A 26,234-nucleotide genomic window follows, 5' to 3' on the forward strand; every position below is an offset into this window, starting at 1 on the left:
TTATCTTTTATATTTATTTCAAAAAAATTTGCTCCCTCTGCATATATTTATTGTCTGATAAGATCAAGACTTACTGGGGCACCTGCATGGCTCAGTTGGTTGAGTGACTTCAGATCAGATCATGATCTCACGATTCTTGAGTTCCAGCCCTGCATCAAGGCTCTCTGCTGACAATGCAGAACCTGCTTCACATCCTCGGTCACTCTCTCTCCATCCATTCCCCACTTGTGCTCTCTCTCTCTCACAAATAAACTTTTAAAAACATTAAAACCAAAAAAGATCAAAGCTTACTGCTGGATGCCATGAGGAATATAATCCCTATCTGCAAAGGGGCTCAATGTTTTGGGCGACAACAGATAAACACACAATACATGTGTACAAGTCTGGAGTAGGAAGGTTCTGGGTATGGCTTGAGCACTGAGGCAGATTTTCACTTTTCAGTCCTGTCCCTGAAGCCTGACAGATGTGGGTATAGCTCTTTGGGGTCTGCATGGCAACAGCAGGTGGGACAAAAGCAGGTCTTCCCAAGTTCAATCCAGCAGCAAGAGTGATATTTGACAAAATTTTCAGGGAAGGATATGATTCAACAGTGTAATTTGTGAGACATGGGCAATCCCAACTAAAGGGGCACTGTCTGTGCTATCTGCATCTTTGAAGATAAAACATTTCTCTCTTCCAACAGACATTTCATCATTACTAGGTCTGCCCAACTTTACCTCCTAAATATTCTTTGAACCCTTCCTCTTTTTCATCCCTCTTTCAGATCTGCATCGTTTTGCACTTTTACAACTGTAGTAGCCTGCTATTCGGCCATAATTTTTCCCCCTCTTAAATCTGCCTTCTGAGGTATAGGAAATAAATGAAAATACGACTGTGGGTAGAATCCTTCAAAAAATCCCAGCAAGTTCTCTCAGCAAGCTCTTCAACAAAGTAGTATAGGGTCTCTCTATATCTTCACTTCATCTCTTGACCATCCCGCCCCAATCCATCCTAGTCTAGTGGTACTGAGCTGCCTCTGCTTTCCTAACCACACCACCCTTTTCCTGGGGATCCTTCCCTGAGCCCTGGTTTGCGATTACTTCTTTCTTTCTCCCATTGATTTCTGTGCATCCACCATCAAAGAGGCCATGATATTAAAAAGTTTTCTTTTTGTTTGTTTTTTGCTGTTTTTAATTTCTGTGTGTGTCTCTTCCAGGGGACTAAAAGCTCCTCAAGAAAACCAGTGCAGCAAACTTAGTGCAGTAGCCAGCTCGTGCTTCTCACTCACCCAGAGATCAGATTTAGTGGCACCTGTCAGAAGGGCTGTCTCTCGTGGCCCAACACGCCTCCTCTTGCCTCACCCATCTTTTTTTCTTAGCATTTCATGGTATTTTCTTGTCTATTCAGGCATTTGTTTACAGATTTTCTCCCCACTAGCATATGAACTCTTTGAGACCTGAGACCTTTTCTGCTTTGTTTATCCCTGTATTGCCACTGCCTAGAAAAGTCCCTAATACATAGGGAGCCTTTAATAAATATCCAGTTTTCAAAACCAGATTAAGTGAATGGAGGATTGATGGATGGATGGGCACATAGTAACAAGTCAGTAAATTAGTTGGAAGTGAATTATCCTATCCCTATTAGATAACCAAATTAAATGAATGATTGATGGATGGATGGGTACATAGAGGTCAATTAGTTGAAACTGAATCCGCCTATCCCTATTAGATAAGCATTGTATAGGCCAATAATGTTAGTAGGTTAATTTTTTAACATCTATGGGGCATAGACCAACACAGAAACCTTGATATTTACTTCTGTGGCTCTCAGCCATGAACTCTCACCCATTGTTTATTTTTTTTTTAATGCTTATTTATTTTTGAGACAGATAGAGACAGAGCATGAGTGCGGAAGGGGCAGAAAGAGACAGGGAGACACAGAACTCTGTGTCAGAGTTGTCAGCACAGAGTCCAATGCGGGATTCAAACCCACGAAATATGAAATCATGACCTGAGCTGAAGTCAGATGCTTAACTGACTGAGCCACCCTGGTGCCCCATCCCATTGTTTTAAAGTATCCCAATTTAGGAGAACTCTGTCATATCCTCAGTGCCACTAGTGATATTCTACATGTTTCCTTCATGTTAATTGTCATGTCCTCATCTGGAATTGAAGTTCATCTGGAAGGGAAGTTTAACTTCTCTTCACACAGGTGTTCTCATTTATGAAGTAAGCATGTTAACCATTTTTCCTTGAAGTATGATTTTGCTGATGTGAGAAAAACATGTGAATGTTCTTTTTAAACTTCAGAATGCTCATCTAGTATTATGTTGTTCCTCAATTATTATTTCATATTTGTTCCCTATTTGTTGGTAGTGATGGCGAGGTATAACTCCATTATCTTCTTTTGAGCACCTTCTTGTTCACTGCTTAAGATCACTTAATCTTAGGTGTATAATCATTTGCATTCTGAATTGCAAGTCCTTCATTAGTTTTTGTAACAGCTGAATTTAATAGGACATTGGGGAAGTGGATAGCACAGGCAAAAGGAAATTGGATTTTGAACTTTTTATTATGGTGATATCCATTTGATTGTGATCCAAATGATTAGTGAAGAAGAGCTGCTGTTGTGATAACTTTCAGTGTGAAATAAAGTATACGCCCTGGAATTGCTTATGAGTTTACCGTGTAGAAAAACATAGCCCCCAATACCAACATTCATCACACATTGACTAAACCCGGTGTACATACTACCATGGGCACCTTAGGATGCAACACTGTGTAGGAACCAGTGCCTGTTCCAGAGGAGCTGAAAGTCCAGAGTCACCTCAATAGTATGCTCTAAAGAGAAACATGTGAGTGACCATACAGGACCCAGCTTATTCTTTTTAACAATTAATAGTTACAGAAGAAAAGCACTTCTCGAGGTTGGTGAATTATGGTGTCATCATAACCCTAATTTTTACAACAAGAAAAACTGAGGACCACTAGATATTAAGGAAGTATGGTGATACTTCAAGGATATATGCTTCATTCAAGAACCCCATACATACTCATGATTCCCCTAGTGGGTTTTACTGATTGGCAACATAAGTATGCAAGTGAACATTATAAAAGTTTTTTTTTCTTAAAAGTGTGGAATTGAATACTGAGTAAATAAATACCAATAAATTTGCCATCAATGCAATGAGAAAGCTCATGTAAAAAATGTTCTGTAATATGTAAAGCCCTATAAAATATAACATGTCACTTTATATTTTTTGAGTTGTGCTTTGTTTGAATATATGTGTAGTGAGGGTGTAACTAAGATTGGGAGCCTTATGCCAGAGTAAGAAACGATATATTTATAGGTATATAGGTATAAATATATTTAATTGTCCATTGATATTTGACTTATCTGCTAATACAACAGTTTATGACCAATGTGTTTGCTGACATGGTAATTAATAAGTGGAGGTTGGTAGGTTAAGAGTACCAATGAAGTAGACTTACTGAATAGTGTGGTTTGAGGTCTAATCTCTCTCTTTTAAAATGGTTACAGATTTGGTGAGAATGTCCAATTCAACATACAGTTTTTAGAAGTACACAACTAAATGGTGTAGAGTTCCTTTAAAGGCTATCATGAAGCTTAATTAATACATTAAATTAAATTAAATTAAATTATTAAATTAAATTAAAGCTGGCTCTCCCACTCTGCTGTTCTACTGACTGGCCTATGGTAAATGGTTTCCTTCCCTGCTGCATTTTCCCATCCAAACACTGCACAAATCAAAGACAAGGATGCTTGAGATTCCTTTCACGGCAATATTCTTAAAAAGCCAGCCTCCTGCAATTGTCTAAAATCAAAGTATCATCATGAAAGTCTCTTAGTGCTTTTATGAAGTCTGGAAAGATCTTGAAGTTTAAAACGGAAAGCAAAACAAAAGTCTAAAGGCCTAACATCTGAGGTTTTCAGGTTAATGTTTTTGGAATGTGAAAATCAGATTATTATCTCTCCCAATATTGCGATTCTAAAAATGAATGGCTTCTTAATTTAATGACTTCAAAATGATATAGTACATTTACCTGAAGGTATATGATTTATCAGTTGTCAATAAAAAAGTGCAATTTTTGTTGTATTAATGTCATCTTTACTGATAAAGTCTGATTAAGATGATTACCTACCCACATATTTTCTTTCATTTTATAAGAAGTGTTCCAAGGTTTAAAAGCTGCTGGAGAAATGTTAGTCGGCAGACTGATTGAGCAGCCTATTCTCTGAATATGAAGTACAAAAGAGAAACATGTTTATGTTTAATGAAAAAATGGTTACCAATGAGAAACATCTTTTTAACTTTTTAAAATAAAGAAAATTAACTTTTATAATGCAGCTGCAAAATTATTTTCTTCATATTCAAAGTGTAAACATTTAATTACTGATAAGTGTTGGGCTTTAATAGCTATTAAAATCCAAAAGATGCTTGGTGATAATCATTGATCAAGTTGGCTTATATATATTGATAATTAATAATGTTAGTGTGCTCCTTTCATAGTTTCAGGAATTCTTTTTTATTGGATTTTTTTTACATGTTTTTTTTTTTTCTGAGAGAGAGAGAGAGAGACAGCGTGAGCAGGGGAGGGTCAGAGAGAGAGGGAGACACAGAATCTGAAACAGGCTCCAGGCTCTGAGCTAGCTGTCAGCACAGAGCCCGATGCGGGGCTCGAACCCATGAACCATGAGATCATGACCTGAGCTGAAGTCGGACGCTCAATCGACTGAACCACCCAGGCGCCCCTAGTTTCAGGAATTCTTATCAATCAGTATAGTATATATCATAATGATATTATCATATTTATTATACAAATTTAACTTGACAAATGCTAAATGTAACCGAAATAAAGAAAACAGTATTACTTTCCTTTTTTCATAATAGTACTTATTTTGAATTTTCACAACTTCATACATGTAGTTTGTGATGAAATTTATGAAATAAGAAATTCATATACGTATGAATATATACATATATATACTTTTCAGGTGGATTTCCCATTTGATATCCGAAAACATATTATTTCAATTATACTATGCCTTAATGTTAGAATTTAAAATTTTTATTAAGAAATTTTTCGTTTCCAAGTTACATATTTAAAGAAAAATAAAAATAAAATTAAAATGTTAGTACAAAAAACCCTACATGTATAGTTATGAAATTTGAATTTAAAATATTAGAAATATAAATATTTTGATATCTTAATTTATTTATTGGTGTATATGTTATGTGTAATGCAGAGTTTACCTACTTAACTTTATAGAAGTAATTTGTCTACATGTTTTGATTATAACATATTACAAGTTATTATTATTAAAAGTTGACATATTTACATGTTGCCATTTGTGTTTTAAGCATACCTGATGATGTTTATAAAAATTTAAGTTAAAAATAGTTATAGCAGTGAAAAATGCAAAGTCAGTATGAAAATGATTTTGACACAAAACTCAGTTACAGGCTAGTTAAGAAACAATGAATCAAAGATATTTATTGAAGGCTTGCAATTTTTGAGGTATGCTAATTTCTGAAAATGTAAAATATGATATAGGTCCTTTCAGGGCATTGCACTTTGGTTGATGTGATCAACAGCCTGGTGATGGCAGTGCATAATGCAGAATCATAATGCAAGGAGACAGTATCTGTTGAGGTACCATACTCAACGCAAAGGAAGAAGGGAGTGTCATGAGGAGAAAGAATTATTTCCTTCATGAGGAGCTCCAAACGCATGATGGTACAAATTAAATTCATTTAAAAACTGTCTCCCATCAAATCTAACAGCCAGATTTTAAATGTGGATTATTTCTAATACATTCACCATTTTTCCTGATTTGTTCCCAGAATGCTCAGGCCCATTGGGAATTGAAGGCGGAATCATATCAAATCAGCAAATCACCGCTTCCTCTACACACCGAGCTCTTTTTGGACTCCAGAAATGGTATCCCTACTATGCACGTCTCAATAAGAAGGGGCTTATAAATGCATGGACAGCTGCAGAAAATGACAGATGGCCATGGATTCAGGTAACACATGGGATGGGACAAGGTGACTGCCAGGGAATGGCTGGAGTCATTTCAGAAAGAATACAAATCAGAGCCCAAAGTGTGACTTTTCTTCATGGTCACAGAGGACAGGATGATTCAGTTGAGTCCCAATTGGCTATGAAATCTGAAACCGTGGGATATATGTACATTGACCATAGAGTGTGTTAAGGATTAAAAATGTTGAAATTCTTGGGGTATAAATATTACTTTTTTTTTTTTTTTTTTAACATGAGAGAAAGAGAGAGCATGCAGTCACCTGCAAGCCAGGAACGGGCAGAGTGAGAGGGAGGGAGAGAATCCTAAGCAGTTTCCAGGCTCAGAGTGGAACTTGATTTCACCACTGTAACCTGAGCTGAAATCAAGAGCTTAAACAACTGAGCCACCCAGGCTCCCTTGAATCTTACTATTTTAAGGTACATATCATAGAAGAAGGTTTCCACATACACCACATGTTAATATTTATCCACAACTTTTGACACTTCAAGAAAATAAAAAATGCATGTTTTCTTTCTCTGTCTCAGAAGTGGTTTCAAATGTGCAGAGCTCATAAAGTATAGAATAGATAATGAGAATACTGAAATGTCTTCAGTGCCCTTTTTCAATAGCTGAGGGTGTTTCATTTTGTACTCCTACTTATTGTCATCAGCCAGCTGCTTTTTTTAAACAGAAAAAACTATGATATACTAAGATAGTGATTTCCCTAAAATGGTATGGATTGTATTAATACCAGCACCTTGTATTTTATCCAGTTAAATGGTTTTTGAGGACTTAGCTGAAGTAAGACAGTAAACTACATATTAGGAAGACAGAAAAGGTGATTAAACCATGATTTCTGTGAAAGATTAGACCCTTGTTGGGGAGAGCACATTAATAACGTAACAAGTCATTGAGTCTGTGCTGAAGAGAAGGAATACCCAGTATCCACTGGGTTTAGTGCAAGAAATAATTATCATGAGAAAGCCTATGGGAGAATAGCTTTTTAGGTGGGCTTTGGAAAATGCCTTTCCATAGAGACTAAAAGCCTACGGAACAGCATGATCAAAGATGCTAGTTGAGGATCTGCGGAACATCATATAGAAAATCATCACTTGTGCATAGGTTGCTAGAGGAACATGTTCAAATTTAGTGAGTGAATTAAGTATGCCTTAGGATTCACACATACTAAAATGTTTGAGGCTTTTTCCATGGAGCTTTTACAGAATTTTTATTTAAGTACTTGAGTGGTTTTGTTTACTATGTATTTTTTTTTTAATATTTTATTTATTTCTAGGAGAGAGAGAGAGAGACAGTGTGAGCAGGGGAGGGTCAGAGAGAGAGGGAGTCACAGACTGAAACAGGCTCCAGGCTCTGAGCTGGCAGTCAGCACAGAGCCCGACGTGGGGCTCGAACCCNTCTGTACCTTTTTTTTTTTTAAATGTTTTATTGATTTCTAGGAGAGAGAGAGAGACAGCGTGAGCAGGGGAGGGTCAGAGAGAGAGGGAGTCACAGACTGAAACAGGCTCCAGGCTCTGAGCTGGCAGTCAGCACAGAGCCCGACGTGGGGCTCGAACCCACGAACCGCGAGATCATGACCTAAGCGAAAGTCGGACGCTTAACCGACTAAGCCACCCAGGCGCCCCCTATGTATTTTGAGTGAGAGGTAATTTTTAACATGTAAATCCATGATTTGGCATTATTAGGCGCAATATACAGGGATTGCTTTATGGGAATTTAATAGAATGAGAGGTTGATTTATGACCAAGTAACATGACTTCCATACCTTAGTAATTGGACCAAAATCCCCTTCAGATTTTTCCTTTGTTCAGGTTTCTTATAAATTTTTACATATCCTGTATACATTTCTTTAATTATATGGCTCCATGTGGTTACCAATCTTGTTTTGTTTTATGAATTTATTTTTGCATGCATTTGCAGAAATTGCTTCTCAGATTACACATGCTTTTTCTAATCTGTAGCTACATGTGCAAAGTGTTACAGATAGTGAAAATGGCACATTTATAAACTTTTGATCCCAAGCCAATGAATACACAATTAAAGTTCAAAATATATGAGAACAACAAAAAATGCTTATATTTTATTGTTAAATATCATTGCAGAGACCATTTTTTAAAATCAGCTTAGTTACCTGTTATGAAATGCATTTGTGGGATTATAGTCATGATAAAACATTAGAAATTAATATTCATAGCAAAAATTGCACAATAATGTGAGACAATATCACTAGATTGCATCTGAGTTTGGCAAATTAGGTTTGAGAAATTCAGTCATTGCCGTGTTTTGATAAAGCATAAATAACATACTTTTGCAGTATTTTTACTGAGAAACACCTTATTAATGTTTCATGTCCTGACTTTTCACTTTCCATTGTCCCACTTTATTGCCTACCTTAACCTTACACATCATTCTGCCTTTCAAACTACAAATCAAGTTTAAGTTCTCTTTATCCCACTAGTTATAAGTAGAAATAACCTCAATGGAATAATACAGTGGTTGACTCTTAGAGAAATTTAGATTAAATATAACTTTATCAACATAACTAAAATAATTAAATACTTCATTTACTTTTAAGGGAGTATTATTTATTATTATTATTAATTTTGCTTTTAGTCTGAAGATGATAATGAACTCTCACAGAAAAACAATACAAATAAGTTAAAAGTCTTTAAATTTTTTTAATTTAAATTCTAGTCAGTTAACGTATACTATAGTATTGGTCTCAAGAGTAGGATTTAGTGATTCATAACTTACATATAACACCCAGTGCTCATCCCAACTGGTGCACTTCTTAGTGCCCATCACCCATTTAGCCCATCCTCCACCAGCAACCCTCCAGCAACCCTCAGTTTGTTCTCTGTATTTTACAGTCTCTTATGGTTTGCCTCCCTCTCTGTTTTTATCTTATTGTTCCACCGTTTCCCCTATGTTCATCTGTTATTTCTTTAATTCAGTATATGAGTAAAATCATATGATATCTGTCTTTCTCTGACTGACTTATTTCACTTAACATAAATCACCCTAGTTCCATCCATGTTGTTGCAAATAGCAAGATTTCATTCTTTGTGATTACTGAGTAATATTCCATTGTATGCATGTATATATACATATACATATACATATATATGTGTGTGTGTGTATATATATATATATATATATATACACACACATATTTATGTGTTCCCCTTTCTCTGCATCCTCTCTAGCATCTGTTGTTTCCTGAGTTGATCATTTTAGCCATTCTGACAGGTGTGAGGTGGTATCTCATTGTGGTTTTGATTTGTGTTTCCCTGGTGATGAGTGGTGTTGAGCATGTTTTCATGTGATGTTAGCCATGTGGATGTCTTCTTTGGAAAAGTGTCTATTCATGTCTTTTGTCCATTTCTTTACTGGATTCTTTGTTTGTTGGATGTTGAGTTAGGTAAGTTCTTTATAAATTTTGGATACTAACCCTGTATCTGAAATGTCCTTTGCAAATATCTTCTCCCATTCCATCCCCGTTGTTTTTAGTTTCTGTTCACTGATTGTTTGATTGTTTCCTTTCCTGTGCAGAAAACTTTTGTCTGGATTAAAGATAGTTTTTTGTTTTTTGTTTTTTGTTTTTTTGCTTTTGATTCCCTTGCCTCTAGAGATACGTCTAGTTAGAAGTTGCTGCAACCAAGTTCAAAGAGGTTACTGCCTGTGTTCTCTTCTATGATTTTGATGGTTTCCTGTCTTACAGATCTTTAATTCATTTTTAATTTATTTTTTTTGTGTATGGTTTAAGAAAGTGATCTAGTTTCATTCTTCTGCATGTCACTGTCCAGTTTTCCCATCACCATTTGTTGAATAGACTATCTTTTTACCATTGGATATTCTTTCCTGCTTTGTTGAAGATTTGTTGGGCATACATTTCTGGGTCCATTTCTGGGTGCTTTATTATGTCCCATTAATATATGTGTCTGTTTTTGTGCCAGTGTCTTAATGATTATAACTTTGTAAAGTACAGCTTGAAGTCTGGAATTGTGATGCCTCCAGATTTAGTCTTCTTCAACATTACTTTGGCTATTCAGGGTCTTTTCTCTGCATACACATTGTAGAATTGTTTGTTCTAGCTCTGTGAAGAATGCTAGTGTTATTTTGATAGAGATTGCATTGAATGTGCAGATTGCTTTGGGTAGTATAGACATTTTAACAATATTTGTTCTTCCAATTCATGAACATGGAATGTTTTCCATTTCTTTGTGTCCCTTTCAATTTCTTTCATAAGCTTTCTATAATTTTCAGCATATGGATAATTTACATCTTTGGTTAGGTTTATTCCTAGATAGCTTTTAGTTTTTGGTGCAATTGAAAATTGGATCAATTCGTTGATATCTCTTTCTGCTTCTCCATTATTGATCTGTAGAAATGCAGTCATCTTCTGTACATTGATTTTATATTCTGTGACTTTGCTAAATTCATTCATCAGGTCTAGAAGTATTTTTGGTGGATATTTTCAGTTGTCCATATAGGGTATCATGTCATCTGCAGAGAGAAAGTTTGACTTCTTTTCCAATTTGTATGACTTATAATTTTTTTGTTGTCTGATTGCTGAACCTGGAACTTCTAGTGCTATGTTGAACAACAGTGGTAAGAGTGGACATTCCTGACCTTAAAAAAACTGAGAGCTTTCCCCCATTGAGGATCATATTAGCTGTGGGTCTTTTGTAGATGGTCTTTATGATCTTGAGGTATGTTCCTCATATCCCTACTTTCTTGAGAGTTTTTATCATATGGTTCTCATTCTTTCTTTTATTGATGTGGTGTACCACGCTGATTGATTCGTGAATACTGAACCAGATCTGCAGCCCAAGAACCCCACTTGCTCATGGTGCATGATTCTTTTAATGTATTGTTGAATAGGATTTGTTAGTGTCTTGTTGAGAATTTTTGCATGTAGGTTCATTAGGGATATTGTCCTGTAATTTTCCTTTTTAGTGGGGTCTTTATCTGGCTTTTGAATCAAGGTAATGCTGGCATCATAGAATGACTTTGAAAGCGTTGCTTCCACTTCTATTTTTTGGAGCAATTTGAGAAGCATAGGTGTTAATACTTCTTTAAATGTCTGGTAGAATTCCTCTGGGAAGCCATCTGGCCTAGTATTTTGGGTTGTTAGGAGATCTTTGATTAGTAATCATTTATTTTCTGTTTACGAGTGTGTTCAAATTTTCTATTTCTTACTGTTTCAGTTTTGGTAGTTTATGTTTCTAGGAATTTGTTCATTTCTTCCAGATTGCCCAGTTTTTTGGCATATAACCTTTCCCTAGTATCTTCTTATAATTATTTGTATTTCTTTTTTTTTTTAATTTTTTTAATGTTTTATTTATTTCTAGGAGAGAGAGACACACACAGTGTGAGCAGGGGAGGGTCAGAGAGAGAGGGAGTCACAGACTGAAACAGGCTCCAGGCTCTGAGCTGGCAGTCAGCACAGAGCCCGACGCGGGGCGTGACCCACTAACCGGGATAGCATGACCTAAGCGAAAGTCGGACGCTTAACCGACTAAGCCACCCAGGCGCCCCTAATTATTTGTATTTCTGTGGTGGGTTGATTATAATATCTCCTCTTACATTCATGATTTTACTATTTGAGTCCTTTCTCTTTTGTTTTTGGTAAGTCTGGCTAGGACTTTATAAATTTTATTAATTCTTTCCAAGAAACAGCTGTTAGTTTCATTGATCTGTTCTACTGTTTTTTGTTGTTGTTTCTGTATTGTTTATTCCTGATCTAACCTTTATTGTTTTTCTTCTGTTGGCTTTAGGCTTTATTTGTTCTTCCTTTTCTAACTCCTTTAAGTGTAAGGGTAAATTTGTATTTGGGATCTGTCTTGCTTCTTGAGATAGGCCTCACTTATAAGATACTTTCCTCTTAAGACTGACTTTGCTGCATCATAAAGAGTTTGGACTGTCATGTTTTCAATTTCATTGGCTTCTTGTAACTTTTAATTCCTTCTTTAATTTCTAGTTAACCCAGTCATTGTTTAGTATGATGTTCTTTAACCTCCATATATTTAAGGGCTTTCCAATTTGTTTTCTTGTGGTCGACTTTAAATTTCATAGTGTTGTGATCTGAAAATATGCATGCTATGATCTTGATCTTTTTGTACCTGTGACAGCTGATTTGTGACCAGGCATGTGATATATTCTGGAAAATATTCCATGTACACTCCAGAAGAATATATATTCTGCTGTTTTAGGGCAAAATGTTCGAGTATATCTGTTAAGTCCTTGCAGTGTAGTGTGGCATTCAAAGCCATTGCTTCCTTTTGTTGATTTTCTGCTTAGATGATCTTTCCATTGCTGTGAACCAGAATTAAAGTCCCCTGCTATTACTGTATTATTATCAATGAGTTTCTTCATGTCTATTATTAATTTATTTCTCATTTCAGTGCTCTCAGGTTGGGAACATACATATTTGCAATTGTTAGATCTTCTTGATCTTTAGACCCCTTAATTGTGATATAATGCCCCTCTTCATCTCTTGTTACATTTTTTGTCTTAAAATCTAGTTTTTTTGTTTTTTTTAATGTTTTTTTTAATTTATTTCTAGGAGAGAGAGAGAGAGAGAGAGACAGCGTGAGCAGGGGAGGGTCAGAGAGAGAGGGAGTCACAGACTGAAACAGGCTCCAGGCTCTGAGCTGGCAGTCAGCACAGAGCCTGACGTGGGGCTCGAACCCACGAACCGCGAGATCATGACCTAAGCAAAAGTCGGACGCTTAACCGACTAAGCCACCCAGGCGCCCCTTGTCTTAAAATCTAGTTTGTCTGATATAAGTATGGCTTTTTTGGTTCTCTTTTGACTCCTATTAGCATGAATAATGGTTCTCCATCTTCTCACTTTCAATCTGCAGGTGTCTTTAGGTCTAAGATGACTCTCTTGTCAACAACATGTAGATGGATCTTCTTTTTTTTTTTTAATCCATTCTGATACCCTATGTCTTTTGATTGAAGCATTTAGTCCATTTACATTCATAGTGATTATTGAAAGATATGAATTTATTGCCTTTTTTTACCTTGTAGAGTTGGTGTTTCTGATGATGTTCTCTGGTCCTTTGTTGTCTTTATTGCTTTGGTCTTCTTTTTTATTCTCCTCTCAGAGTTCCCTTTAAAATTTCTTTTAGGTTTGGTTTAGTGGTCACAAATTTCTTTAGTTTTTCTTTGTCTGGGAAAATTTTTATCTCTCCTTCTATTCTGAATTAAGCCTGATAAAGAATTCTTGGCTGCATATTTTTCCTCTTCAGCACAATGAATATTTCTTGACACTCCCCTTCTGGCCTGCCAAATTTCAGTGGATAGGTCTGCTATTACCCTTATGTATCTGCCCTTCTGGGTTAAAGACCTTTGTCTCTAGTTGCTTTCAGAATTCTCTCTTAATCTTTGTATTTTGCAAGTGTCACTATGATATGTCATAGCGTTGACCTGTTTTTGTTGATTTTGAGGGGAGTTCTCTGTACCCCTTGGACAGATTAGGGAAGTTGTCATCTATAATTTGTTTAAATGAACCTTCCACCTTTTTTCCCCACTCTAGTTTTTCTGGATCTCCTAAAATACAGATATTGTTTCATTTCATGAAATCATATAATTCTCTGAGTCTCCCTTCATCTAGTAATTTCCTTTTCCTCTTTTCCCAACTTCATTATTTTTCATAATTTTGTCTTCTGTTTCATCTACTCTCTCCTCTCTATCTTCAATCCTCACTGTCATTTTATCCAGTTTGTTTTGGATCTCAGGTACAGCATTTTTTATTTCATCCTGATTTATTCTTAGGTCTTTGATCTCTGGAGCAAGGGTTCACTGGTGTCTTCTATGTTTTTTTTTTTCAAGCCCAGCTAGTAGTTTTATGACTGTTGTTCTAAATTCTTGTTCAGATATATTGCTTATATCTGTTTTTGAGCAAGTCTCTGGCTGTGATTTCTTCTTGAACTTTCTTTTGGGGAAAATTCCTCCTTCTTGTCATTTAGGCTAAATTTCTGTCTTTTGTGTGCTTTAAAAGATGTTTATATTTCCTGTACCTCAGAGTAATGCTGTATTGAAAAAAGGGTCATACACTGTCCCTTTTTTATGCTACTAGGCCTGGCAAATGTTTCTGGTGCTCTATACTGTCACTTTTTTATTGCTTTTTCCCAATCGTCATTCCTCTGCATCACTCCTCTTTGCTTGCAGTAGGGGGGGTGTTTAGCCCTTTAACTAGATGTGCTTTGATTTATTTGTTAGAATAAGCCTGGAGAAAAAAGGGAAAAAAGCCTGATACCCTCCAAAATAAAAAAGAGAAAAGGAAAAGGGAATGAAAAATCCAAAGGAGAATCAAAAAACTAAGTGGCTGATTCCAAAGAAAAAGGAAAAGGAAGAAAGAAAGAAAAAAAGAAAGAGAGAGAGAGAGAGAGAGAAAGAAAGAAAGAAAGAAAGAAAGAAAGAAAGAAAGAAAGAAAGAAAGAAAGAAATCCAAGTCTTATCCAAAAGAGAGACACAGAGAGAGAGAGAGAGACAAGGAAATTAAATAGAGAAACAAAGAAGAAACTTTAAGCCTGATTCCAAAAAGAAAACCAAAAAAGAAAGAAAAATAAAAAAGTAAGCCTGTTCTATTTCCATGAGAACTGCAGGTATCATTTTGAAGCACTCAATGTTCAGTGCACTTGGTTCATGAAGGGTGCTGACTGTGCTGGACTGGAGGAAAGGCCCTATGCACAGGCTCAGAGTCAGTCTCACCCCAGAAAATAAGCAGTTGTCACACACAGGGAGTCATTGTTTGGTGTAACTGGGTCCCACCTCCACAGGGGGGCCACAGTGCTGCTCTGCGAAGTCCCACCATCTTGGTCTTGAGGAGAAAATAGTGCTGTCACAATCTTTTGTCCCAGACAAGAGATCTCATACCCCCTTCTGTTCAGGCAGCCTTCACAGAATACGGAGGTCAGTCAGTTCTCCCTGTACCTTTTTCTTTTGGCACGTAGCTGGGATTCAAAACTTGAAGTCTTAAAGGACCCAGCACTGCAGGGACCCACCCCTCCTTTGAAGGAGAGCCTCTCCACACGGTGTCTGAGGTCCTTTGTCCCAGAAAAATAGTCCCGCACCTATGCAGTGTGCAGCATCTATGATGTAGCACTGCTAAATGCAGCAACAAGGTTATATTTCCTCTGGTTTCACCTCTGTTCCCTGCTGATGAAAGGCTTCCTGCTGGGGCCTGCAGGGTCTTTTCTTCTTGGGAAGGCAATATACCCTCTTCCAAAAGTACTTCAGGAAGGTGAATGTCCTCTCTCAATGTGCCCCAGAGATCTTTACACCACACTATGGCCTCTGGGTCCAGCTTCCCTCTCCCCAGGAGCATGTGCCACACTACACTCTGGAGAAAGTTGCACATTTTCAAAACCTCAGACTTGGAGCTCCAAATGCTACTTGCACAAAAATCTGAGACACTCAGTACTTCTCACTCCCCAATCTCTGATTCTCAATCTTGTACAAAACCGAGGCTACACTCAACTCCTCTCTCTTTCCCTTTTATCTGTCCAAATAAGGGTTCCCTCCCCTCCACAGCCCTGCTGTTTTTCTCTGCCCCCCAATTCACTTCCAGTCACCTTGCACCTGCCATGCGATCTCCCTCCAACCTTGGAGACCCTTCTACCGGTCCTCATAACAATTTCCTGGGTGTTCCAAGTGATCTGACCTCAATACAGCTGTGTTTGATGGATGAGGAAATAAGTCATAAAGTCGTATAATAAGGAAGCCCAAAAAGCCCCCCAAAGGCTTTTATATTAGATGAAAAAGCCTTGTATAATGGAAGAAAACTGAAAACTCACAACTGTCATTTAATAAATGTTTCGAGATTATGTTCAGAGTTATTATGTTATTGTCTTCTTTAATAACATCATATTTTCTAAGTTATTTTTGAAAAGAAAAAAATGTACCATTTTCTTAAAGGAAAATCATATCTAAGACACTCTGGGACCATCTACTCATGTAGCAGATTTTCTGTTTGAACACTATTAACTTCCCTTGTCACTTAATTCTTTTGTTTATATTCAGTACTTCAAATGAAACATTTAAGTACTTTACTTAAACTCACTTATAATGAACACAGTATCCCCTTAATCTTTCAGGTGTATGACACACATACACTAATTAGTATTCAATCCATTTTCTTCTGTGTCTTGATGAAATAAAAATTGAAATTGCCATTTTAAATTTACACAGTCAGTGGGCAATTATTGAGAGCACCACAATGTTTATAACTGCTTCTGGATTTAGAGGGTTAGTGAAGTAAATACAGTTAAACAAAACTTTTTTCTCCCTGTTTTCGTTTTTCTGACCTTATATTCCTTACCTACATATTTTTTCCAACTAATAAACACCACATTAAATATTGACTAGTTCTTTAACATCTTAGAATGTCAATTTTTCTCTTTGACTAATGTATTAGAAATAGCAACTTTGAACAATTATGGAAATATATCTTATGTCATATAAAAATGTATAAGCTTATTTAATTCTTCTCAGTACTTTGTTAACTAAGGCCTCTGAAGATGACCATTTTATTTATTTTGAAAGATAATTATTTTATATATTTTTATAGATACATGCAATAAAATATATTTTTTTAATTTCTGAGATGATTTTGTTTTATGTATATACATTCTTTCTAGAATGCATGTACATTAGATTTTCATCTAGCCATTTATTCATCCACAGAACAAACATTTACTAAATGAAGGTCTACTCCGTAGTCTCTGTTCTATTAGGCACTAGAAGGAAGATAGCAGTTGCCTTCAAGATGTTCTGGATCTAGGATATAGAAAAGTAAGCAGGATAATCATAACAAGATATTATGTATACCCTGGTCTTGCATCATCTGCTAACCATTTCATTTGAGCAGTAATATTTTATTATAGTCAAACAGCCTATTCTAATAAAACTTTTGTTAAATGGAAAAACTAATTTAGCATGTTTATAGAATATGAGAAGAAGAATTGCCATTACACTAGATATTACATAGCTATGTTATTGCATGCTGCTCTGTATGATGTGTATACCAGAGCAAAGCCATAATTTTCCTTTGAGAGTTAATCTATCAGGAGTTGTTACTTCTCAAAATTTAATGTGCACAGAAGTCTTTTGCATTACTGGATAAAAATAGAAGCTCTGGACTGCCTCTCATAACTCCAGCAGGTCATCCTCAGACCACACTGAAAAAACATGTCTCATCAGCCCATAAAGCCTGGATCTGTACTGCCCAAGATATGTTAATAAATAAGGAAATAAAATATCAGGTTTGTTTGATGATCTGGACACTTTTTTTTTTTTTTTTTTTTGAACTGCAAGTAGTGATAACTGCATGGGTAGGAGAGGAAAGAATAATGAAGAAAAATGAGGAAGGATAGTGGGAAATACGTGACCCACAAAAGGTCTGTAAGTGGGATGGAGGCAGAACCACGTTAGATATCCTAGCCAGAAGTGTACCGAGCTTTAGCAGTAACTCATAAAAAGCATTATCCATAAAGATTTTATGTCTTTATTAGTCATAAAAAATTCAACAATTATTATCCCTAAATGGCTATAGAGTCTTTGTTGTTAGAAAGTTTAAAATATCCTAAAGCAAGACTATCTGAGTTTTGCATTTCAGGCTAAATAATAGTTAATGCAGAATACATGGACCCAAAGGAGATTTATGTGAGCACAAGTTGTGTTACAGATTTACATTTCTGGGGCACACATTCCATACGTGTTTTCTTTTTTTAACTTTGTGAACAATAGGAATGAAAGTGTTTCAAAACACAGTAATCATCTATTTCATTTCAAAAGCCTGTATAAAATGTGTGTGAAAACTTTTTTGGTACTTATAGACAGCTGGAGCTCCTTGAGGTATAAAAACCATTTTTAAAAACATGGATTTTAAGAAGTAGATTTTCCTTTGATTTTTAGGTTTTTTCCTAGTTACAGAACCTGAGTTACATTGAATCTAATCCATCTTTACTAGCTCTTCATTCAAGTAGAAAATGTTTTAGCCTGTTATTTTCTTCCTTAAAAAAAACTACCTTCTTAGATACACTGCCTTCATTACTAAACATCTCTCTAAGGCTAATTACATCTAAATATTGATATACTACTCCTTCCAGTGATCTATTTTTTTTAATGTTTTTATTCATTTCAGAGAGATAGAGACAACGTGAGCAGGGGAGGGGCAGAGAGAGAGGGAGACACAGAATCTGAAGCAGTCTCCAGGGTCTGAGCTAGCTGTCAGCACACAGCCTGACGTGGGGCTCGAACCCACGAACTGTGTGATCATGACCTGAGCCGAAGTCCGACGCTTAACTGACTGAGCCACCCAGGCGCCTGAGAGTGATCTATTTTTATAAGCAGTAAACCTAAATGAAAATTTACTATTTTTCTTCAAGTTGTTTATTAGAGCTAAGCTTTCATACATAGCTGTGGGTTTTTTTTGTTTGTTTGTTTGTTTTTTTATTTTTTAATGCTTTATTTATTTTTGAGATAGAGAGAGACAGAGTACGAGTGGGGGCGGGGCAGAGAGAGAGGGAGACACAGAATCTGAAGCAAGCTCCAGATGCTGACAGCCCAGAGCCCCACGGGGGGCTCGAAACCATGAACTGTGAAATCGTGATCTGAGCTGAAATCAGACATCCAACCAACAGCCACCCTGGCACTCCACTGTGTGTGTGTTTTTTTTAAGGTTTTTTTTTTTTTTTTGAAAAACAAAAAGATACTTAGCATTAAGTAAAAATGCCTTGATGCATCTGTACTGAAAAATTATATACTCTATTTGGGCATTTATGGCATTTATACTGATACTAATGCACACTTCTTGTGGATGAACTTTAAAGGGTGTATGTTGGATCTTAAGTCCAGAGTCTATGAGCTATGAAATGTATGATTAACCATATAGCAACTGTTCTCTAATTTAAATGAAGCTACATCTGGAATTGCTTCTCTCAGCAGCTTCCTTTCTGACTTTCAGCACCCAGGGCCTCACTGAGCTGGATTTCTTTCTTTCTTTACTTTTTTTTTTTTTTAACAGTTCATTGTCAGGTGGGTTTCCATATAACACCCAGTGCTCATCCCCACAAGTGCCCTCGTCTATGCCCATCACCCTCCTTCCCTTCCCCCCCACCTCCATCAGCCCTCAGTTTGTTCTCAACATTTAATATTCTCTCATAGTTTGCCTCCCTCCCTCTCCGCAACTATTTCCCCCTGCTCCTCCCCCATGATTCTCCATTAAGTTCATCCTAATCCACCTATACGTGCAAACATATGGTATCTGTCCTTCTCTGCCTGACTTCTTTTGCTCAGCATGACATCCTCAAATTCCATCCATGTTGCTACACATGGCCAGATTTCATTGTTTCTCATTGCCATGTAGTATTCCATGGTATAGATGAACCACATCTTCTTGATCCATTTGTCCATTGATGGACACTTAGGCTCTTTCCATGATTTGGCTATTGTTGAGAGTACTGCTATGAACATTGGGGCACATGTGCTCCTATGTATCAGCATTTCTGTCTCCCTTGGGTAAATTCCCAGCAGGCAGTGCTATTGCAGGGTCATAGGGGAGTTCTATGGTTAATTTTTTGAGGAAACTCCACACTGTTTTCCAGAGGGGCTACACCAGTTTACATTGCCACTAACAGTGTAGGAGGGTGCCCGTTTCTCCACATCCTCGCCAGCATCTAAAGTCTCCTGATTTATTCATTTTAGCCACTCTGACTGGCATGAGGTGATATCTCAGTGTGGTTTTGATTTGTATTTCCCTGATGAGGAGGGACGCTGAGCATCATTTCATGTGTCTGTTGGCCATCTGGATGTCCTCTTTGGAGAAGTGTCTGTTCATATCTTCTGCCCATTTCTTCATTAGATTGTTTGTTTTTTGGGTGTGGAGTTTGGTGAGTTCCTTATAGATTTTGGATACTAGCCTTTTATCTGATATGTCATTTGCAATTATCTTTTCCCATTCCATCAGTTGCCTGTTAGTTTTATTGATTGTTTCCTTTGCCATGCAGAAGCTTTGTACCTTGATGAGGTCCCAGTAGTTCATTTTTGCTCTTGATTCCCATGCCTTTGGTAATGTGTGACCTGGATTTCTTGCATTCTTCATGTGCATCTGGCTGTTTTCTGCTGCCGTGCTTAGCCACATATATTTCCTGTTACATCTGTTGACCAGCTATCAGTCTTCTTTGGATTAAGATCCTTCATTCCATTCTGTATAAAGTAATTCCTGGAATTCCTGCTTTTAACCTCCAAAGATAGACAGGATCACGCACTTTTTTTTTGTTTTACCTTTTTTCCACTCTGCTGACCAAATGTTTCTGTCACTAGCAGCTAACATTCTTTATAGTCACTCTTTACCTTTCTCTCTCCTCCTATACTGTAAGCCATTTAAGAGTGGAAATTACACCTGGGAAGCTTAGGTGGTTAAGCGTACAACTTCAACTCAAGTCATGATCTCAAGGTTCGTAGGTTTGTGAACAGAGAATCTAGGAAATCTTTTCCATGCTGACAGCTCAGAGCCTGGAGTCTACTTCGGATTCTGTGTCTCCCTCTCTCTCTGCCCCTCCCCCACTCATGCTCTGCCTCTGTCTCAAAAATAAATAAAACATTCAAAAAATTTGGGGCGCCTGGGTGGCTCAGCCGGTTAAGCATCTGACTTCGGCTCAGGTCAGAACTGATCTCACGGTTTGTGGGTTCAGGCTCTGTGCTGACAGCTAGCTCAGCTGTCAGACTGGAGCCTGTTTCAGATTCTGTATCTCTCTCTCTCTGACCCTCCCCTGCTCACGCTGTCTCGATCTCTCTCTCTCTGTCTCTCAGAAATAAATTTAAAAAATCATTAATTTTTTTCTAATTTCTAAGAAGGGTAGAAATTATACCTATTTAGGTCCATTTCCATATCACCTTGAATAAAATAATAATAATCTGTTAGATGTAGATAATTGATAGAAGAATAAAGATTATTGAACACAATAGATGGAGGAGAATGCTTATTTTCACGTGGTTATTATACTTCCCTGAGTGATACTAGGAGTGTCCAGACAACTCAGTTCACTTTCTATGTTCAGATATTATAAACGGTCACTTGAAACCTGTCATCTTAGCACAATTCCTTTGGTGCCATATGCGAGACACCTACCCGCAGTGTAGGTGATGCCTCACCCATCTGGGCAGGTCAGGAATTAGAATTTCTGTAAAGCCCAATGACCCAGACCTTCCTCTGTAATCACTGCAAACCTCCTTTACAAGCAACATCAGACAGACATGGGTCATATTTGTACGGTGTTCTCCAAGAACAAGTAAGGCTGCTAATTAAGCCTTGAGTACCAAACATCAAAATTTCCATCTTCTATCCCATTTAAGTTTCTCCTGAAATGCAAAATATTAACTGTTTTTTTATACAAAACTGTTTTATATAAAAATTGCCCATTTTTATAAATTTGTGATTATTTTCACACAAGAATTTAGAACTTTAGACAGCACTGTTGTTAAAGTAACCATATCTTCTATTTCTAAGATTAATTTCCCCTAGTTAAAAAAAAAGTTTTAAAATACTAGTATCACTCTAGCTTATGTAATTTGTAATTTTTACTTACCCCTACAGAAATGTCAGAAACATACAAACTTATGCCTTCTTACTATTATTCATAAAATATAGAATGTAAAGAGTTACAGGGAATTGTTTTAATGCATTTTTTTAGCATTTGTTGAACTCTGAGGAGATAATTCAGTGAACCACCCTTATATAAAAGACTGTTTTATTGCATTAGGTGTACATTTTAGCCATGAGGAAAACATGTCCAGCTTAACTTTTGTACTTACAAAGGTTAAGATTTTAAGTACCTTGTAGTACCCTCAGTTCCCATTATTTTGTGACTATTACCACAGTGATTTTATAGTTTTTGATACTGTTAAAAGTGGAATAGAGCTAATCTGAACTAATTGAAAATAGTGACTTGCTATTGTCATGAAAAAAATAGAACATTCAGAGTTCAGAATCTCTTGTTGTACAATTTAACTTGGTCACGTTGATGGCAAACTTACTCTGGTTCCCTCTTCATACCTCACTACATGACCATCTAGCCAACCTCCAGGCTGTCTCTTTCCATTTATGACACTTGGAACAGAAGGAGGGTAATGCTCTGACTTCCAGGCAACTTTCAGAGTTTCTTATTGCAGCTTTTATTTTGTATTGCTTGACGTGCTCTTCACTATTCCTATGATTGTGAATCTATCTTAACCAAGGGGGTTAAACCTGTTTATGAGAGCTGCCTATGGGAAGTGCTGTTTATGAATTAGAGTCAGCCATGGCCTCAATGCAACAATTGTTCCTCAGATGGCAAGGGCAGAGAGGGTCTGCTGGCAGTCTGTCCTGAGTCCTGAGAGGTGAGAAATGCAGAGAAGCAGGGGGGAAAGTGAGAGTTTGAGCTAAAGGTGTGATTGTCTCTTCATGTTTATCTTCTGGAAACCAGTGGGATTACTGTTTGGATTGGGCTAAAAGAATCCCTTGTTTTCACTCTAGACACTGAACAAATTTGTTCTGCCCCAGCGCCTCACTGAAAACCCCCTTGTTTTAAAACTGTGACCAAGTACCGAGCCTCCTAACCTGATTCTGAAAGCTTTATTTTCTTGAGACAGTAATTAATTTGAAGCCATTTCAGTTTGGGGATGTTTGTTGTTGTTTAAAACTAACTGAATGTAGTTAGAGCTAAGTGCAGAAAAAAGTCACTGTGTTCACCTTTACTTAGGTTACAAGTGAGTCTCATTAGCCATAGTATCTTATATTAGCTTTAAGATCATCTAACAGCTAGCACTGTGCGCTGTTAGAATTGCTTTATATATATTGACTGCGTATTTCCAGGTAATTGATATTGTCTTATCCCCACTATTCAGATGGGGAAATCTAGGCACAGAAAGGTAAGTTTTCCAAATTCACTGAAATATAAGTTGTATGGGATTAAAGTTGGGATTTAAACATGGGCAGCTTGTGTGAGGCCAGTGCTAAACCATTCATATCCTCTGTACTGTTCTTTCTTTGACAGCTCTTGGAAGTTCTCTTTTTCTTTTTTTTCTTTTTGAAGAAGAGATGAGCACTGGGTAGTGGACATGGGGGAGTCTAGCATTTTCTTAAAGCTTTATGAAATAATTGTTGTATCCTATAAAATTTATATTTGCCCATAAGCAAGCAATACACCTCTAGCCTGGGGCAGCAGTTCTCAAAATCCAACTACATAAAAATTACCTGGAGGGTTGTGTAAACATGGTCCTCATCCTTAGAGTCTCTAAATCAGGAGATCAGAGTTGGGACCTAGGGCTCTACATAATGAGCAGACACCCCAGGTGGAATCTCGTATTGTCAATCCTGAGGAAAAAGGAGTCATCACAATACAGTGTAAGAGACATACTTCTTCTTACATGTGCCCTTTCACTATCAGAAACAACTTAAATAAACAAATTCAAGTAGCATGGAATAGCATATTGCTTTTCAAATTGAAACATCGATGTGAAACATTTTAAACTAATGAATGGCATCAAGACATCACAAATCCCAGACCTAACCACCTAAGTTCCTTTGGTGATATTTTATTATTAACTTGCCTATATCGGTGTCTGTCACAAGTAGAATCCCCATTCTTCCATGAACTAGATATAGTAATGCTTAATTGTTTTCAAAGGATTTTTGTCTCTAACATGAGGCCTTCAATAATTAAGTCATAATTAAATAGTAAAAGGATTATAAAAATATCCACATCCCTATAAGACAAGGCTTTAAATGATTTACTATTAAATCCTCAGCTGGGTGTTAGGAGTCTTTAAGGAAGAAATATTTATTTTCAGTGCAACCAGAATATAATGAAAACATCAAAAAACCATTTGCATTTTAATTATTGAAGGTGAATTTAGCATATTCACCATTTTTGAGGATGATGTTGAGGAAGTTATTCCAGACAGAGAGAACAGAAGAGACAAAATCACAGGAGAACTGGATGGTACACAACGTCCAGCAGGGACTGGTGTTTACTGGAAAGCTGAGTATATGTAGGGGAAATGGGAGGATAAGCCTGCAAAGGGAAGGAGATACCAGAATGTGAAACTGCATTAGTGTCAAACGAGGAGGCACCTGATGGTTATTGAAGGATTTTCAGCATGGGATTGATACTGTCAGAACTAGACTTCACTAAGATGGCCTGTCAGTGGTATATATTATGAGTCCCCGGCACAATGCAGAGTGGTTAGGAGACAGTAAGATTTCATCAAATGAACGTTGTGCTGAATGCAGAGACAAGCCTAGAAGCAGGCACACCACTTAGGAGGGAGGCTTTTATAGCTAACTGCGCAAGGAGAACCTGAATTACACTGGCAGATGTTGAAATAAAAATAAGAGATTAAATTGTAAGAGGTCTTGCGGGTGCAGTACTGACAATTGATTGAATTGTGTGTTAGGGGAGAAGTGGAAAGAAAAAGAAAAGAAAAATTAAATTCCAGAGTTTTGTGCTTGAGTGTGATTTTGGTACCATTTATAGAAAAACAGGAGGTCAGGAAAAAGAGTTGGTGTGGTTGGGAAATGCTGACCACATTTTGGGTCTTTTTTTTTTTTTTTTTGAGAGTGAGAAGAAAGAGAGAGAGAACACAAGCAGAAGAGAGGGAGAGAGAATCCCAAGCAGGCTCCACATTCAGCAGAGAGCCCAATGCAGAGCTCGATCCCATGACCCTGGGATCATGACCTGAGGTGAAATCAAAAATCAGACGCTCAACCAACTGAGCTACCCATGTTTGATTTACTTGGAGAAAATCCTAACTGTGTTCAGCACAAGGTTGGAAGAGTTGCTCTCTATAGACATTGGAAGTAGATTTAATAGGCATTACTACCATGTGACACTTCTTATTGCTATTGACCATTTGTGAGTCACATGACCACACCTAGTGGAATAAGAGGTAAGGTGTTGTCCACTTAGAGTTGAAATAGCCATTTGAGGGACATATGGGGACTCTAAAATGAAGTACCTAACCGAAACGGTGAAAGCTTCTTTTTCTTATAATTCCATTTCCATCCAAAGAGTTTATAAGACAGTAGCCTACCTGGGAGCATTATTGTGCAGCACCCTTAGGAGGGAAAGAACTGAACTTTGAACTTCTGAATAAGTGTAGCCATTCTACATTAACACTTTTTTAGGGCATTCCATTTTCATACCATAAGTTGGTTCCATTTTCTCCATGTATTTGTTTTTAATGTTATTGCTGTGGCGGCTGCTGTTTTCCCCAGAATTGATATAGTTAATTAAAATAGTAGCTATTTCAGTCTAACGTTGGTATACTTAGTGTAGATTGTTTTATTTTGTTTTGATTTTTCATTCTTAAAGAAATGATAAAGGTCTCCTTTTTTTCCACAAATGGGCTCTCAAATTTTTTATATCTATTATACATTTAATGCTTCAGTAGCTTTGAACTATTTGTCCTGAGTTCATAATACATAGGCTGTATTTTCATTTCTCATATTTAAAAAACTATGTTAAGCCCAGTTCTCCTTAGTTTATTACTATCATTAGTGCTGTTAAGAGATATAATGCTGAATTTCAGATATAGATGTAAATTTTTCTATCTTTTCCTAGCAGGAGCCCAACCTAAGCCAGTATTTTTACATAACAGCAGCTTTCAAGAAGCTCTTAAACTGAAATGTGATTATCTTGCAGAACAAAAATAACAAATAAGACATTTTATTATTACCAGTGGAACTTAGCTTTCCTTTCCTTAAGGGCATTAACCCAGATTTGGAAAGATGTACATAAATGTTGAAAGAAGACAACATTATCTAATATTTTTACAGAATGTTTTCCTTACTTTCAGATATGCTATAGATAAACTAGTATTTATTGGGCAGCTACTATTTTCAGAGAGTTTGGGCAATCAACAAGTTTTGTGTGCTCATGTACAGCTTACTTAAGTAGATCAAACATTTTAAAATTATCTTACGTGGATATTTCTACTTCACTGGGTGGACATTTGAGAAAGGAAGAGCTGTTTGATTTAATTCAGTGAATAATTGAACTCCTAACTATGTGCTTTGGGAAGAGTGGAGAATTTACTGGGTAAGTTCCAGCCACATGGGACTTCTTCTGCTTCCCTTCTGCTTCCACAGGCTTAGAAAAAAAAATCTTCCAAAGTGACCTCCAACTCCATGTAAATTA

The 26,234-nt window shown here is 36.8% G+C and overlaps 1 protein-coding gene across 3 annotated transcripts in view; it reads left to right on the top strand.

Moving 5' to 3' along the window:
* Positions 1 to 26,234, top strand: part of EDIL3 (EGF like repeats and discoidin domains 3) — a 406,469-nt gene that overhangs the window by 258,735 nt on the left and 121,500 nt on the right. For all 3 annotated transcript variants that reach the window (XM_039241046.1, XM_039241047.1, XM_039241048.1), the window contains one exon: positions 5,846 to 6,027. In XM_039241046.1, coding sequence (XP_039096977.1) covers positions 5,846 to 6,027 — 182 coding nt within the window. The remainder of the gene's footprint in view (positions 1 to 5,845; positions 6,028 to 26,234) is intronic.

This window comes from Hyaena hyaena, unplaced genomic scaffold (genome assembly GCF_003009895.1).
Source record: "Hyaena hyaena isolate Hyena2069 unplaced genomic scaffold, ASM300989v1 scaffold_188, whole genome shotgun sequence".
Taxonomy (NCBI): domain Eukaryota; kingdom Metazoa; phylum Chordata; class Mammalia; order Carnivora; family Hyaenidae; genus Hyaena; species Hyaena hyaena.